Genomic DNA, 16,935 nt, shown 5'->3' on the forward strand with positions numbered 1-16,935 from the left:
TCACAGAATAAGCTCAGGGAGTCACCTATGTGCTGATGGGCAAAAAATAAAAGATATTTATTTAAATAAACCAATGCATGCTGCAGGCAGTGAAGAACGCAAAAACATGTTTCTGTATACAGGCTTCATTTTTTGTTCAGTCACCATCCAGTGTGTTTCACTCCCACCATTCTCATGCATCACTGAATTTAATAGGTATGTTCATTATTTTGCATTTAAATGAAGGACCAACCAAAATCAATAATAATGTGTTCCAAAAAATAAAAAAAATCAAGAAGTTTAACTCACCTGTTAAACAAATGCCAGCAATATATTTTTTTCGTTTACAGCCACTGGCAACAAGCCGTGTATTACTATATATCATTCATGGTGCTTTTCCTTCCTCTTCTTGTACACAGATAGCAGAACAGAAAAATTATTACCATTAAGCACATGTGTATCCTCTCTACGATTGAACACCTTTTTTTCTTTCTGAAAACATGACGGGATGGACAGTAACAAACACAGCATTGTTCCCAGTCTTTGAAAGCTAAACGGTTCCAATAAATAGCTAACAGTTTGCTTATGTTTGTACAAATGCCATCATCACAAAATACATAAAGCAGGGGTTACTTCAGTCCCCCAAACTCTCTTTCCTCTGAGCTTAAACCCTCCGCACCCATTTTCAGCTATGAAGCAGGAAAGCCGAAACATGGGATTTTTAAATTTTATTAACATTCCGTAGACGACAATCTGCTTACGGACTTGATCCGCCACAGAATTTTTTAAAATGTTACAAATACACACTAAACAAAATATGTCAAATATTAATTTGTTTCATGTGGGCAAGAAATTGTTTTACTTGAGTAACATAATTTAAGATATAAAAAATGAATGGGGTGGTAACGCTTTGGAGAGCATGGGTGCTTATTAAACTTTTGCCATTAAAACTGGGTACTCATGTGAATAAGGGCAGACAGTCGAGACTTCAAGCATAAATTAGATTTAAATAAAATATAATACAAAAGGGACATACAACAGTTCAGCAGTAATCCTGTTTATTAAAAAAAAAAAACCAAAAAAAAAAAATAAAGTGTAGTTTCCAAAACTTTCTTGTGAAATACACAAAAATCTGTACAAACAACATTAGCTGGAATCGGATAGCGGGCCTGTCGCTGAACTGCCATGTAATTATCTCCTGGGTCCGCCTCTCCCTCTGCCTCTCCCCCGGCCTCGACCCCTGCCTCGGCCTCGACCACGCCCTGCAACTGGAAAGAAACAAGGTCTGTCAATAGAGTGGAGTGGACAAGCGTTGCAAACAATGATGAGAATTTTAACTCTACTGCTAGAACAAGTATGTTACAATGTCATTTTAAACAGCATTACCCTCACTAGTTCTCGAAATCTGCCTTTACTGGCTTTGAGCTTGTCTCGAGAATCTGAAGTGCCTGGACGGAACAGCCGTCCTCACTCCATTCAAAGGTCACAGTCACATGATTTGAATGGAATGAAGAGCAACATAACCCAGAACAACTTAGAGTAGTTGCAAACACCGTAAAATAGGAGGTGCAAAAAAGAAAGAAAAAAGTTCTGAGCACCGACCTGCTTCTCTCTTTTTGGACTTGACTTTGGGTTCGATGTCCACCAGCAGGGTGTCCAGTGGCAAGCTGTCTGGCAGAATGAAGTAGCGAATGTTGTTTCCACGAATGCTCAGCGACTCCAGCTGGACAGGCTCACGGTTCTTTAACGTCATTTTGACGGCTTTGAGATGAGTGTTCATACATACATCCACACCTGTAGAGAGGACAAACAGGTTAATGATCCTGTTTCAGCAGTGTAAAAAAAATAAAATAAAAAAAAAAAACCACACAGATCCACACACACAAAGTGAAACACTTAATTCCATCATAAAACATTTGTCAAAGATGAACTATTGGTAGTTTCTCTTATTTCTATAGCTCTTATGATTGAGTGAATGTATACTAAACGAGAATAACTCACTAATAAGCACACTAGGCAAAAGTCCATGCATGGTATTTTAATATTTGGCTAAAGAGCTTCCATTTCCACAAGAAATACTGTAAACTAGTGTTACTGTATTAAATCCTACTGAACTAAATCTATTCTCTAACCTAACGCCTTCTTAATTGTGTTTGATAATCTTGAAAAAAAATAATGAATTAATGGGGTAAACAAAGTCTTTGTGCTGAATTCCAGGGAGGACATGAAAGGGACAGGGCTGCAGAATAGTTGTGCACCAGCACCCAATGTGCACAGAAGGATTTGGTCAGGACCCAAACATTTTCATCTAGCTAAAAACATTTTTGGCACAACAGGAACACTCATGTCAGCATCAGCGTCCTCAAATCCAATTACCACATTAACAACCAACTGAATCTCATTATCAAACAAGTATTAATTAGTAAGAAATATTTTAAGTGGCATAAACAACTCAGTGTTGAAATCGGTAAAGAAATTATCCAGTTTTTCATGCTCAACGGCACTCAAACAGAAGCTCCCCCGCCCCCCACCGCTGACCGATTCAACTCTTCTGTTTATCCCCGACTTAACACTTGCTGTGTATTTACAAAACACTTTACAAATTGTTAATATAATTAAAATACCACCTCCAAACATACATGAGACGGTAGCCCAAACATTTGTTTACAAAACACATTTGTTTAACGCTTTAACCCCTTGCGGTCCATTGTCAGACCTGGTCCAACATTGCAATTATTCCTATCCGGTCCATTGTCTGGCGTATCTCATGATTAGTCATACTTGCCATTGGCATCCCATATGGGCGGTCATAAGGAAACAAGCTGGATGTTACTGTACCAGCACACAGAGACTATCACGGACATTTGCAGAGCTTTTTTGAGATGCTATAGTAATAAAATAATGACTTGGATTGCATTATTGAGGAGTTTGGTGATAAAATGAGTGATCAGGAGATGATTGATCGGTATGTACGACTTATTATTTTTTATTTCCTAGCATATGTGAAAGCGAAAGCAAACGAAAGGGTGGGCCGGGGCTGGAGATGCCTAGCGAGTGCTTTGTTGATATGCAGGGCCTTTTAAACCTGTTTGACTGAAAAAAAATACTTTTAAACAGCGCGTCTAAAATTAACTGCGCGTGTGAAAATAAATTGGACCTGACGCGCACTTAATAAATGGACTGCAAAGGGTTAAGAGACTCTGGTCCGGATTCATAAAACTATATAACAGGATTAATTTAATGCAGTATTTACTGCATTCTATAAAAGCTATTCAATAACGTTTAGGTGCTTGAGTTTAGTCACTCCTGTTTGTACCCCTCCACTCCATGCCAAACTTATAAATAAGGTTATTAGCACTTTCTTTGTCATCATATTTTACGATTTCCCGGTTTGTTTGTTTTTTCACAGATAAAAAGGTTATTCTGAGTAATGTATATATGTTATTTGGTAGATGCCTTTATCCAACGCGACTTACAGGTGTTACACGGCAGTACAGCATTACAATGCAAGGTTAACATTAAAATACTGTATAGTTCACAGTAAGTGCAAATAATACTACTTCGATGAACTAGGATGCAACAAGTAAGGATTACAACAAGTTGTACCTACAATGACGACATAGTGCAAGGATAGGGTTAGGGTTGGGCATTAGCGGAGGACCCATAGTAACAGTATAGCAAGTCCTAACAGGGATAGATGTGGTTGAAAGCATAGGGTGGCAGGACCACTAGTAAGCAAAGTCACAGCAATTTTAACCATCTTCTGACAGTGCCAAGACTGTAAAAATCCTCAGCCCCTTTCACACTGACACTCCGACCCGGGTCGCAGCGATGCAGGACGGCCATTCATAAGCCGATGAAATAACAAACAGCCACACCTGTATGAAGGTTTAACTTCTGGAAGGAACATTTCTGTTTATTCTATTTAGCCTATTGTTGTTGAGACACACCAGGAGCCAGATTTTAGCAGGAATTAAGAAACATTTGCTTTAATCAACATTTGGACCGACGGTTCAATCCAGAGCTTTGATGGAAGCGTCCGTAACAAGCTGCTTCCGGGGCACTGATACTCACACTGTGTACGTCTGTGTGGCAGGGCGATTGCCCTGCACATGGGGAAATTAGTGTTGGTAATTAATATGGGGAAACAGGTTTGTTTTGTGTGCTTTTTGGAGTTGTTGTGTGTGATTAAATTATTTACAGACGGGTGCTCGATTGAGACTTGCTGCCTGCTAGGCTTGGTTGAGGGGGAAGGGCAGCGAGTGATTGGCTGTGCCGGTCCCCAATCAGCAGGTGGGCGGGTCTCAACTAAGAGTACGTCAGCATAAAAACATCTGTTGGAGATCGCTCTGGGCGACTGCAACGCCATGCTACAGAGGGGAGCTGCTTATACTCAGGAGGAGAGAGTCCGCTCTGCAGGAACGACAGCTACACAATCCTGAAACTGCAAGCAGTGCTTGTGAAGGCAATGCCCAGCCAACGCCGTATGAAGCAGCAGGAGTCGTATGAATACCGGCTCATAAGTAGGGGATAGCGATCCCAAGTAATGTATAGCGAGGGTTACGTAGTGTAGCAGGTTCCTGGAGCGGGACGCCTTGTTTATAAGGCTAGCGCTTACCCTGTGTGGCACCTTTTATTTGTAGTTTTTGTACTGCGTTTATTTTGCCTTTTGTACAGCTTGCTGTATGTGTCCTCTGTGCGTTACCATCGCTGGTAACGTCACATGACCCCTTTGTTTACTTACTTTTGTATTAATAAATCATGCGCGCCTGTGCCGGTGTTTCAACTCCACCTCCCATGTCTCTCTGTATTGCCTAAGCAGCGGCTACCCACACACGTGACACGAGCACCCTGTCACAGTCTGTCATCCAGGTCAACCCTGTTTTATCAAAAGCAGTGTGAAATCACGTAGTCAACCCACATGACACCGGGTCCTGACCTGGGAAGAGGATGCCAGTGTGAAAGGGACTTGTGTGTGCTACTCAACCAAGCAACCAAACACACAGGCCAGTAAATATACTGAGCATCAAAAGAAACATCACTTACATTTGAGCATCAAAAGAAACATCTCACTTACATTTGGATAAAATTCACTAGATGTGATCGAAAAATGACAAACTCTGTTTTAGAGCAGGTGCAGTGACTTTTTATTGTGCTGATTAACAATTGACATCACGAAGATGCTGCAAAATGATCTTTCGATCTTGGGCAGGTGTTGTGACTCTTAGTCTCCCAGTTATACCGTCTCACCAGGTTTGAAATTGCTGCCTATGAGCACCCAAGACGGCGAACCACAGTACGCTGCCCTAGTCCTGCCTCCAACATGCCGATTGCACAAAGGCGCTGCTCTCTTGACGGACGTAGCATTTTTTTCTGTGATTTTTTTTACTGCTTGTATTCAAGCTTGCAATCCAACAGCTGAAATCACTCCACATCCAGTGTCCCTAACTGTCTCACTAATTAGGTGATTAAGTGCATATGCTTCAGTCATAGTCACTCAAGCGTGTCATGGTCAAGAATGAATGATCAAGTGATTAAAAAGAAACCAAAAACATTGTCAACATCCATCATTTATATATCTTATTTTTTTCAAAAATAAATGTGTTACAATAGTGATACGTTTCTTTTGATGCTCGTATATAAAAACAAACACAAAGAATTCTGTCAATTACCAGTCTCACCCTCGATTGCCAAGTGTAAACTACCCTAACACTTCAGTTATTCAAAAGGACATGCTGATTGTGCATGTTGTGAACGGGGTATAAATAAGACAAACATCTCACAGCATACCTGCTTTCCTCTTAGACCACTTTCATAAACCCATATATACAAAGCCTGAAGTTAGCTTAAAAGCACCTACTAGAAGACAGGCTGAATAAATGCTGTATATCAGTTACCATTAACCCCTACACTTGTGTAAGCAGTAGTAGGAAAGACACTGCTGGCCACATTTGAAAAACAATGGTGTGGGACCAATGGTGTGGGACCACCAGGACTTCTGAGAAGATAGAATTGGAAATTTTCAGCAAAACATTCTACAGAACAACCAGTTGAGTTGCGTGTTGGAGTAGCACCAGTAGTAAAAGCAGTCTTGGGTGCAGAAGTACCTGCCAAGGGATCAGCTCCTGCAAGCAGCCACCTAGAACATCTAACAGTTTACACAGAAACAAAGATTGCCAACACAGACCGACAAGCATAAGACACTTGAATGAGGAGTATGGCGTGTCCTTTCTCTGCCTACCTGTGATTGTGCCATGTACCTGTGTTCCATTCTTCAACTCTATCGTTACAGTTTCATGGCTCAGCTTCATCAAAAATCTGTTAAAAGAAAAAAAAAAAAAACGCCACTTTGTTAGCAAATTCCTTTTATTAATATCCAAAACAGTATTCCTACAATCGATCTCTAGCAAAATGAAAAACGAAACAAAGCTCAGTGCGTGTTTACGTTTTACACTACACGCATCAGATTGTGCATTATAACCTACATGAAGTTAATGCAAGGTTGCTCGTTTTGTTGGCTACCGTAACCAATACGAAATGTATTGCAACCACCAAAAAATGTAGCGTTACTGCTTTTGGGAAAAATCGCACTTTAATGAGCACCCCAACCATAATTATTGTTCAAGTCAAAGTGGGCTGGCTACTCGTTGAACACACAATGCAATTTCGAACACAATGAAAGATAAATAATTGGTTTATATAAATATCATGTAACCCGTGTTTTGGAAAGTCTAACAGTAGAGCTCATTGTGGTGTAATAACGTGTTGTTTCGACTCGAGGAAGGCCGAGGTTTCACTTCATTCGACTTACCACGTAAAGACGCCCATAAAACAATCAATCAATCAATAAATAAATAAATACAATTCGGTGCAGCGTAGAGAACGTAACGTGTGCGAAAAATGAAACAGTTAACATAAAAAAAAAAAATTACAGCTAGAAACGAGACTTATCAGAAACAAAACTGCATATACGCCATCGCTCTACATATAAATTGTAGGGTAACACTTTATTTTCTGCAAAGCTCTACAATAACAGAAGCACCGATATGCTAAATCTCTTGCAAGCAGTTGTTAGAATTAGTTTAAAAATAATACAGGATTGTTATTGAATGTTTAGCATCACAGGCCCTGATCCATTTTTGAATGACCCATTCATTTCGACTTCCCGCCTCCGATTGTCTCATACAAATTTAATCTACAACCATCCTCCGACACAGGTCGGTTCTAACGGCATCTGATAATCTATTACTAATAAAACGCTTTTCTTAAAAATTCTTACCGTACGAGTTTCATGTTGGCAGTAGATTACAAAGACGAATCCTCCACCGCAATAAGTAAAAAATTATACTGGTAACGACACAGCAATGCTGAGTCGATCCGGCATTAAATTGATAAATAACCAAGGAAGTGAATGGTGCCAGAGACCGGAAACAAACTCAACAGCAGAACAACGAGAGACTAGCAGGTTTGTGCTGGTCCTCTGTCTCAGCACAGCATCACCTACCGGTAATACTAATAGTGGAGGATTTAGAAGATGGATATTTGTGAATAGGTAGCAGTGTGTAAACAATGTATTGTTTTATCACGTCTTCTGGTTTAAATATGAACCAAAAAATAAAACATAAGGTGACATTTTATGTGCGGTTAGTTATGTGCAAAAAAATATCTAATCCTACTTGCAGCTCAAAACAAAACTCCCAATTACCATTTTATATTAACTTAGTTTTTTCTTACATTGGTGACGAGGATGACAACTGACTGGTATGTTTGCAATGCTTGATGCTGAATTGAAAATTCAACGAGCAGTTCAATAAAATACATGTAATAAACAATAACGAACACGTGATAAATAAAAGGGTTTAATAAATAGGCAGGTAACACACACAAAGCTAACATCCTCTGCGTGTCTGACTTGGTAATTTAACCTCACAGCTCCAAAACTCACTCTTCACCCAGCACCTCCCTCTGCCAGGCTTACATTTCGCTCAGTCGTGCGCGCTCCTCCAATCACAGGAATGCATTCTGGTCCCACTACGCATTATCTCAATGCAACCACATAGTCCATCAATCCCCATGGATGCTCTTCTGGAAATGCATGTCTGCGCAAAGCGGACCCTTAACTCAAAAACCTGGGTTGGCTGTCCTGTGAAAGAATGTTCATAGAAGTGCCCCCCCCCCCCCCCCCCCGAATCGTCTGCCTCGTCGTTACAATATGTTAGTTTAATACCATTTTTTTTTAACTAATAATTAATTTGATAAAAGCAAACTGTAAAACTATCTAATAAATAAAACGTGCCTTTTTGATTGGTAAGAAGTATTTCAGTTAGAATACCATAGTGAATAATTTTGGGTCGTGTTAATTATTCCTGTGTTCATTTGGGTCACCAAAATGTTTGAGAAACACTGCTCCATAGGGCTGTGTCCAGGCTTTGAGCTTTGTGAAGGCCAGGTAAGTAAGTACCATTAGTTCTGTAAGTTACAAGCATCTGTAACGCTAATACAAATGAATGTTGTTTTACATAAGAGTAGTTTACCAACTCCTCCCCGTTTGAGAACGAATGCATTCACTAATTCTTAAATCTTAAAAGTGACTCAATGAGATATTTGAGAGAACAGGTTTTGCTGCATATTTACACACACTCTCAACTTTATTAGAATCATTGTGGAATGGGTGCAATTATTTTACAATTAAAAGCTTAGTAAATCAGGCCCATGGGGTTATATAAATAAAAAACAGGGAAAACACCACTAAAGTACCTGCATCTTGGCACATGATTTGTTCAGGAAATAATTGGGTGGCAAAAGAGCAAGGTTGGCAGTTTTATTAAACAAAGACCCCTGTAGTCCATTAAACCACAGCAGATCATTGAACCAATTAATCACACAATTGTTAATTTTTGTTCTTGCAATTATCATACAAAATTATCAAACAAAATCCCATCCTTTTAGTTGGCGAGACAATATTTTAAATTTAAGAATTCAAACAGAATTATATTTACCTAAAGACCCCATAATTTTGTGGTACAGATCTTATTTTGTGATAGAAAAAGTAAGGTTTCTGTATGCGATTGTATTTTAAAGTTCTGCATATTTTCTTAAAAAAAGTCTGGTTCAGATCAGTGTCAGACGAACAGGAAAGCCAAGATTTTTTTATGTATTTAGATAGTCTTGTGCTTGCCAGTAGTCTGAGACCAATGACTTATCCAAGCCTTACATTTTCATGGAACGTGAAAGGGAATAGATAAAAGAATATGAGTAGGTACAAAACTTGATAAATCTAAATGGTCTTTTTCAGTTACTACAGTAAAGCAGGCTGTGTTGCACCACATTATATCTTCAAATTAGAAAAGTGAGAACCTGATATAAACCATAGCTCATCACAGATAATCTGGGTGGACCATATTTTCTAACAAACAGAAATGCATGGCAAGTTCTGCACAAACAAAACCCCTTACTGGCTATAAAACAAGCCTCTACTTTCCCAGAGCACAAAGCTGCTGCGAATCAATCAATATTAACAAGAGTACAGGTATTAAATACAAAAAAAAGGAAAAAAAAAAAAAGAAATTACATTTGCTATTGTTTTCCATCTGAGATTTTATTAAATCTTTAAAACAAAACAAACCATTAACAAACCACTTAAAACATGGAATGACAGTGGTCAGAAAGAGATAGCCGTTTCAATATTGCAGAGATCAGCAAGAAAAATCTTGTAATGAGGGCAAAGATGAGCCCCTTCAGTATACTGGAGTCCAACCACTATTGTTACCCCAAGCAGTGACATGCAAAAAGGCAGTTTGAAACATTCCATGTTTTACTGTGACTAGTCCCACCTTTTCCTCTATATGGTTGGTAACTGAGACAATTAGTAATTTTATAAACTAATTAGGCAGACAGTAAAACCTGGAATGCAACACAAGTCTTGTTTTCATCCCCTGACAACTCTGCAAAGACCACAAGATGGATTTGGATGGCTCCTTGGTGTCACTACTGTGATGTGTAAGGGCTGACCACTTTTTTTATCACAGCAAGAGTTAAGCCAACAGCATCATACAGCAGCATTATGATGTTTGTCTTTTGCCAGGAATAAAACGGCATTGTTTCCTAAGTTCCAGAGCATGTACAGGAATGCAAAAAATTCTCTCAAGCACCAGAGGCACCAAAAAAGTTTAGCACGCAAATACTGCTGTAGCATTCTAATTCTATGGATTACAACTAGAACTAGTTTTGTTCAAGTTCAGTCTAATGCTCCTATTAATTGGGCAGGTCCATTTTGGAAGCTCAAGTGCAGTTTGGTCTTTTTAAACATGTTGCACACTGGAAATGGAAGAATAAGCTTTCAGACCCATGTAGTTAAAATCTGATTAAAAAAGGAACTCAATAAACCATTCCTTAAAGGGTACAAAAGGACCTTTTTATTTTATTGTGTTAAATGTTCCCATGTGTTGCTACAACTGTTTACGAAAAGTGTGTGTTGTTTAAATTATTTTTTTTTTTTTACATTTTGACCACTTTTACTTTTACATTGCTTTCCCTGCCTCAAGATGGCTTCCCATGTACCCGCATGGACCCCTCAGAACTACATTTCCCATCATCCTGACATGGATTTACCAGTGAGCAGGAGGATGATGGGAAATGTAGTTCTGAGAGGTCAATGCAGGTACATGGGAAGCCATCTTGAGGCAGGGAATGCAATGTAAAAGTTAAAAAAAACCAACAAAAAAAAAAAAAACCAACAACACACACCTTATGTAGGCAGCTATAGCAACACATGGGAACATGTAATACAATAAAATAAAAAGGTCCTTATGTACCCTTTAAGCTCACACAGAAGAAAAGCTTTGAACAAAGAAAAAAAATGTGAGCTTGCCCATCTAACTGATATTTGCTTGTTAAAGATTTAATACAGCAAAATTATCTTTTAGGACATTGACATAAATTATCCCTGCAAAGGGAGATCTCTGCAGTCATATGCTACTATATTACAGGAGTCTTGTCCTTTCAGAACATAATCTTAAGTAAAACATACATCCAAAATAATGCACCATTAATACTCTTACATCATTTTTAGTTGCCATCGCTATACTATATGGATCTTGCTCACTTGTTTAAAAAAATGTGTCAATCAGTAATATAATGGGAACAGATGTGCACATATCTGCCAGCTCTACTTGTATTTTTAATTTATACTGACATTAATTTGTATTGCACATGTAATTACAATAATATATCTAGTTATATAGATTTAACTAAAAATAATATTAATAAAAAATTATAGAGATCACATTGAAGACAAGCTTGAGTTGGTCGCAAGAATTAGTAGTTCCTTTCCAGTGCCAATTAGTACCTCCTTCCAGCTTAGACTGAAATCCCAATAAAAACCTTTTGTAATAAATAAAGCCTAGGTACACAGCTTATTATAAAAGAATATGAATGCCATGCAGAGAAAATACATATTACAGGTTATGTGTACCTTGAAATATACTAGAGTTCCCAAGACATATTAAATGATAGATTATTGCCAAGTGTCAATAAATAGAAAAAGCTGACTGGAAAATAAGAAAACAATATAACAAATATGTTAATACTGTCAATATGCATTATGCTTTGGATTTCTGAATTAAAAAAAGGAAAGATACATAAAAGGCATAACTGATTTTACATGATCTAATTCTTTCATCCTGTAACCATATCAGAATGAAACAGCTTATACTATAATATACATTATTAATATATAATATACACTTGTGGATACTCCCCTCCATTGCACAGAAGCATATTGGGAAGACAGATGAGATTGGATAACTACACTGGACAAGCAGAGTGTCCAAAAATAAAAAAAAAGATTAAGACAAAAACCAACACTACTGCTCAGTAACCGAAAGATAAAACCACCTCACTCTGAGAAGCAAAATCAAATATGCTGTAAAACCGATTAACAGAAAGGAAAGGTATTCACAAGTACAGAGCAGAATATCACAACAATATGGCAACTTACAGGGATAAAAAAAAAAAATGTTACTTACGGAAGATACATGTCTTTATATAGACTAGTTATGGGCATTTGGTTCTTTAGTGTAGCTCATAAAACCACTATTCGTATCTCATATTAGTGCCAGGTTTCCTGGTTATTATGCTAGTGGTAGCAATTTACATCTAAACATGCTTGGGATACAGGTAAATAGGAATCTATATGCTGCCCCAACTCTTATTTTACCATATGAGCTTTGCTCTAGGTAAGATGTGCATTAACATTTCTTCTACTGGTCTGTAACACACACTCAGATCAATACATAAAGGTATTGATTATTAGAAACATAATATTTGTGTGTATATGTTAGATCTGGACATTGATAAGACAACTTCAGACAAGTACAGTATGGCTAGCTGTAAAACAAAAGTATTTATATTAACCCTAGTAAGGTGCCATACACTGATGAGATGTTCTGCCTTTCAGATAAGAATAAACTCTTGGATCCCAAAAGCATACCTCCACCATTAACAGCAAAGACACCTTTTTTTTCTTATTTTTATATATCTTGATAAAAAGCCTATTTCCCATGTGTGGAAAGCAGGTCAGTACAGACTCCAAGTGTGCAAAGAGGAATCCTGGTGACCAAGCTGCTTTCCACACACACAGATTCAGTCCATTTTTTCCTTCTGAACAAGCTTCGGAGCATCTACAAACTCGTTGCCATTGAAAAGAATGATGGCTGCGGTCCCAATGCTGGCTGTTCCCCAGAAGAGCACATAGGCCAAGGTCTCTGTCCAAGTGTCACCTAAATAAATAAAAAACAAAAGAAAACAAAATCAGGAATAGTTCTGTGGTTTACAGTAATTGGCAGAGACTATACACAAATAAACTATGGTTTCACCCACTACCTTTGCTTGTTAGGGACATTATGCAAAATCATTATTAGCATTAGCCAAGTCAGCTTCAAATATTTCAGCCATGGCAAAAACAGCCATAGCGCAAACAAAAGAACATGACCATGCAAAAAGATTAAAGTACTTTTTTTTGTGCAAATTTACAGTATGCAAGTGCATTCATCTTATCGCAGTTTGGCTGTCACAGCTTTGTACTGTAGTTATTTTCATGTTGTACTGAATGATCAGCAAAGCATTATAACTAAAATAATAATAATGTTTGATAGGAAACACAAATTTGACTTACCTGCCATGAGGAGACATATAATACACATGGAGAATGCAACCACCATGATGATAGGCAACTGGAAAAACAAAAACAACCCCAAAAAACTGTTAGGTTAAAATCCAGTTGACTAAATGCAACTGTGTGTACAACAAATCTGGCTTGACAGTTTTAATTTGAATTTTAACAGTCCCTGCATCTAAAATCAATAATTGAGCTTTAACTATAACAAAATTAAGAAAAAAAATTACAAAAAAAAAAAAAACCACAATCTGCTGCAGTGTACATTACTGTGACAGGTTGGCTTGTGTGGTGACGAGTAGCAATTGTTATTTTAGTTTACAGATTTTACAGATTCACTCTCTCTCGTCCTTTCGCCCTGAACACCCAACCCCGACTGATTCGTGCATCTATATATACAGCTGTGCCGGGATTCAATTACTAATTAATCATTCACTTGAATCCCAGCATGTGAACTAATTTGTGCAATCCCCGTGCCCACATACTAATACACACTTTATCTGCATGTGAAGTGATTGTGCAATCCCTGTGTCTAAATACAACCATATATTTTAAATCACCCGTGACAACCCACACTCCGTGCACCAATACATACACACCACATACAACATATAACACAAAAATACGCACAGGGACGGGGCACCCCGCCACAATTACATAATCCCATCGATAACATACATGATTTAATTAATTTCAATATCCTGCCAATCACAAAAAAAAACTTTGTAAAGTTTGTACATATCAGCAAAATATAGAAGATATGATAAACTCCAGAGTTTGAGTAAAAGATAATATATTTATAAACTTTTTAGGTTTTCACATAATTATGTTTTATTTCTTGTCGTTGCTTTACACCACTGCAATACTGCTTCCTTTCATTGTAGTCCTGAGTTCTATTGTTTTTCCCATTCAAACACAAATAAACAAACAAACAAACAAACAAACAAACAAACAAACAAACAAACTCACAGTTAGGAACTTCCAGTCCTTTTGCACATGGAGAGGTGTTGAGCTGTCAGCTTCATCCACGGCGTAGTTACCAAGAAAAAGATCTATGGAATCCTGAAAAGGAAGAGTGAAGTTAAGGCTAGTGCACCATTCATTAGTGGTACAAATTCAACTGGTCATGTGTTATATGTGAAAGAAAAACAACAAAAAAAAGTTTTTGCTCTGTCGTTTGAAATCACAGTCAATATGACTGTAGCTAACTGGTTCGACACACATCTGTATTTGCATTAGAAACACATATCTCCAATAGGCAATTGCATCACATAAATTACAAAGTAATAAAATAAATGTATGTTGATAGACATGGTCCAATGCTTCGCTACCGATTGCTACGTGCAGAGAGGTGAGATGTCAATTGCTGCAGTCACTTTCTGGTGTTCTATATACAAACAGATACTTGTATGTAAATATTATTTTTTATAATATTTGAGGTCTAATAAATGATATAACAAAAAAAAAGGCTTTAATCCTTGTTTGAGAACAGGAGTAAAGTTATTGGTAAAGTTATTGGTGTTTGATACCATTTCCAGGTCAGAGGTGTAGCTACAGTCAAGGTAAATGGGTGACTGCAAATAAAATTTAATGAGGTGCATAAACATAAACAGAATTTGAAAGGATTAGTACTTGTCTGAAGCCGTCTGAAAAGTTGTTCTTGTAGTATCTGATCATCGAGTTCCAGCCATCCATGACCAGCCCCCACTGAGTCCTCTTGCCAGTCCTGGTTTGAAAACACTAGTCAGCCTTCAGCCATAAGGTGGAGCACAGACTCTATATTGCTACTCTTTAAATGAGAATAGTAAAATCCTGAAAATCACACTGGCTAACTACTGGAATAAAAATCATACTGGAAAAAAAAGTCTCTCAATCATTTTCTACCTTGAAACAGCTCAATTATTCCATAAAGGTAGACTGAACAATATCCTTCTTTAAAATGCCCTCTATTTACCTGCGTTGGCTTAATCTTGTGACAAGATTGTTATAGTTTAAATTACCATAACATGAAAAAAGTAAAAACCAATATATCTGAGCGGCTGACCTAACCTTGAGCAAACAGTGGTCTTTGCCAAATACTATTACATAGGTCTTCCTGCCTGTGTTTCTCTCTCACAAGGCACCTGAAGGTTAATTGAAATGCTTATTACCTAAAACAGTATTTATTCCAGGTATTGTCACAAACTGTAAAGATTAGGAATATTCAAATAAAATGTATGATTTTTTTTAATGGATTACACGCACATGAGCGATTTTATTCTGAACAGAATGAGAGGAAATATTACCTTGTAAAATCAGTCTTCAAGGCCCCTGTCCCGGCGTACTGTTTGGCACATGCATTAGCATTGTCTGCCCATGCTGTGTAAAGGAAACAAGTAAAACCACACAGCTTGAATGCAAATACTGCAAACAGAAAGCAGGGTATCTCCAGAGCAATGACTGATCTGGCTGCTTACCATTCTTGTATATATTTTCAAAATCATCTTGCTCTTCAATCCTTTGTCCAGCATGAAGAACTCCAAGTCTCTAAGAAATGATAAGAGGCAGTCGATATATTAACACCATCCAACTGATTCATAAATACCTTGACCTAGAGTAAAAACAATATGTCATATGGACCTAGGTAACCATATTTCACTGGTTTAGCTAATTATTTGAGCGAGTGGCAGATTGCAGCTGTAATGCATCCATTTTTTACATTGCCCTGAAAATGCAAAGTACTGTATTAGGTTGTTCTTTGAATCTTAAAAGGTGTGATCAAAATACATTAGGATTAGATAAGCCAGCTACCTTCATGTCTACTTCAGGTTTTTGCAGGTATGCTGTAAACCGTCATAGTCATCATTTTCATCCCTATCCAAATACTTTGTTCACACGCCAGTACAAATCAAGGAAACTGACTATACACAGTTTATCCCACTAGTTCCAATACATTAGCCCAAAACAGAAAACGTTAGGTTATTATCATAACCCTGGTTCTCTGAAATAGAAATATTAACCATCACTAATGGGTTATTCCCCTTTAAGAACCCAAGAACTGAAAAGCATTATGCCAACAAACTCTCGCGAGAGTGCATGACGCAATGTGAGTTGCCCCGACAAAAGCACATTGCAGCCATTTGCAAATTCTCTTTTTACTTTTGAGTCTCGCAGCTCCGCAGCAACCGCGAAGACTGATGGTTAATATTTCTATTTCAGAGAACCAGGGTTATGATAATAACCTAACATTCTCTTTCAAGTACGAAATATTAACCATCACTAATGGGTAAGTATACCCAATCTGTCGTGAGGACAGGCGCAAGACTCTTATGAGCTAACCGCGCTAGCAGTCCAAGGTGACAAGTTACTCACCGATCAATCTGCAGTTGAGGGGACGACCACCGAGGCAGCCCTCAACACTGTTGATCCAAAACCAGGACACAGCGGATCCACGATGTTCATCCTGTAGAACCTCGTGAACGTGTGGGGGGTCGCCCACACCGCTGCATTGCATATGTCCATGACAGATGCACCCTGGAACATTGCCCAAGAAGTGGCCTGCCCTCTAGTGGAATGGCCAGTGATCTTCTCAGGCGGGGGCAACTTTGCAAGTTGATATGCAATCTTCACGGTCTCCGTTAGCCACCTAGACAGGCGCTGTTTAGACAGAGCCTGACCTTGGGACTGAGAACCGTAGCAAACAAAGAGTTGCTCCGACTGGCGCCAACTTCTTGTCCTCTCCACATAATACGTCAGCGCTCTGACAGGGCATAGCGTGTGGAGCATTCTGTCTCTGTCAGACT

At 38.2% G+C, this 16,935-nt stretch overlaps 2 protein-coding genes across 3 annotated transcripts in view; both read right to left on the minus strand.

The window, feature by feature from the left end:
- Positions 1-812: 812 nt before the first annotated feature.
- LOC117394984 (small nuclear ribonucleoprotein Sm D1) lies at positions 813-7,439 on the minus strand. The gene is made up of 4 exons (XM_033993782.3): positions 7,259-7,439; positions 6,221-6,297; positions 1,582-1,773; positions 813-1,247 (listed from the first exon to the last, which is right to left on the minus strand). Exons 1-4 carry the CDS (start codon positions 7,270-7,272, stop codon positions 1,171-1,173), a joined length of 360 nt encoding a protein of 119 aa, XP_033849673.3. The 5' UTR covers positions 7,273-7,439; the 3' UTR covers positions 813-1,170.
- Positions 7,440-8,660: 1,221 nt separating this feature from the next.
- The window catches only part of LOC117394892 (phosphatidylinositol-3-phosphatase SAC1-B), a 32,429-nt gene continuing 24,154 nt past the window's right edge, over positions 8,661-16,935 (minus strand). For both annotated transcript variants that reach the window (XM_033993581.3, XM_033993582.3), the window contains 6 exons: positions 15,610-15,679; positions 15,439-15,511; positions 14,786-14,879; positions 14,123-14,215; positions 13,154-13,211; positions 8,661-12,758 (listed from right to left, as the gene is read on the minus strand). In XM_033993581.3, coding sequence (XP_033849472.1) covers positions 12,622-12,758; positions 13,154-13,211; positions 14,123-14,215; positions 14,786-14,879; positions 15,439-15,511; positions 15,610-15,679 — 525 coding nt within the window. In that variant the 3' untranslated portion in view covers positions 8,661-12,621. The remainder of the gene's footprint in view (positions 12,759-13,153; positions 13,212-14,122; positions 14,216-14,785; positions 14,880-15,438; positions 15,512-15,609; positions 15,680-16,935) is intronic.

This window comes from Acipenser ruthenus, chromosome 3 (genome assembly GCF_902713425.1).
Source record: "Acipenser ruthenus chromosome 3, fAciRut3.2 maternal haplotype, whole genome shotgun sequence".
In the NCBI taxonomy this organism is placed as follows: domain Eukaryota; kingdom Metazoa; phylum Chordata; class Actinopteri; order Acipenseriformes; family Acipenseridae; genus Acipenser; species Acipenser ruthenus.

Excerpts from the sequence above, each read along its gene's own strand:
- LOC117394984 (XM_033993782.3), bottom strand. Across the intron at positions 1,774-6,220 it reads GGTACATGGCACAATCACAG|GTGTGGATGTATGTATGAAC; the intron begins GTAGGCAGAGAA and ends TCCTCTCTACAG. Across the intron at positions 1,248-1,581 it reads GTCCAAAAAGAGAGAAGCAG|TTGCAGGGCGTGGTCGAGGC; the intron begins GTCGGTGCTCAG and ends GTTTCTTTCCAG.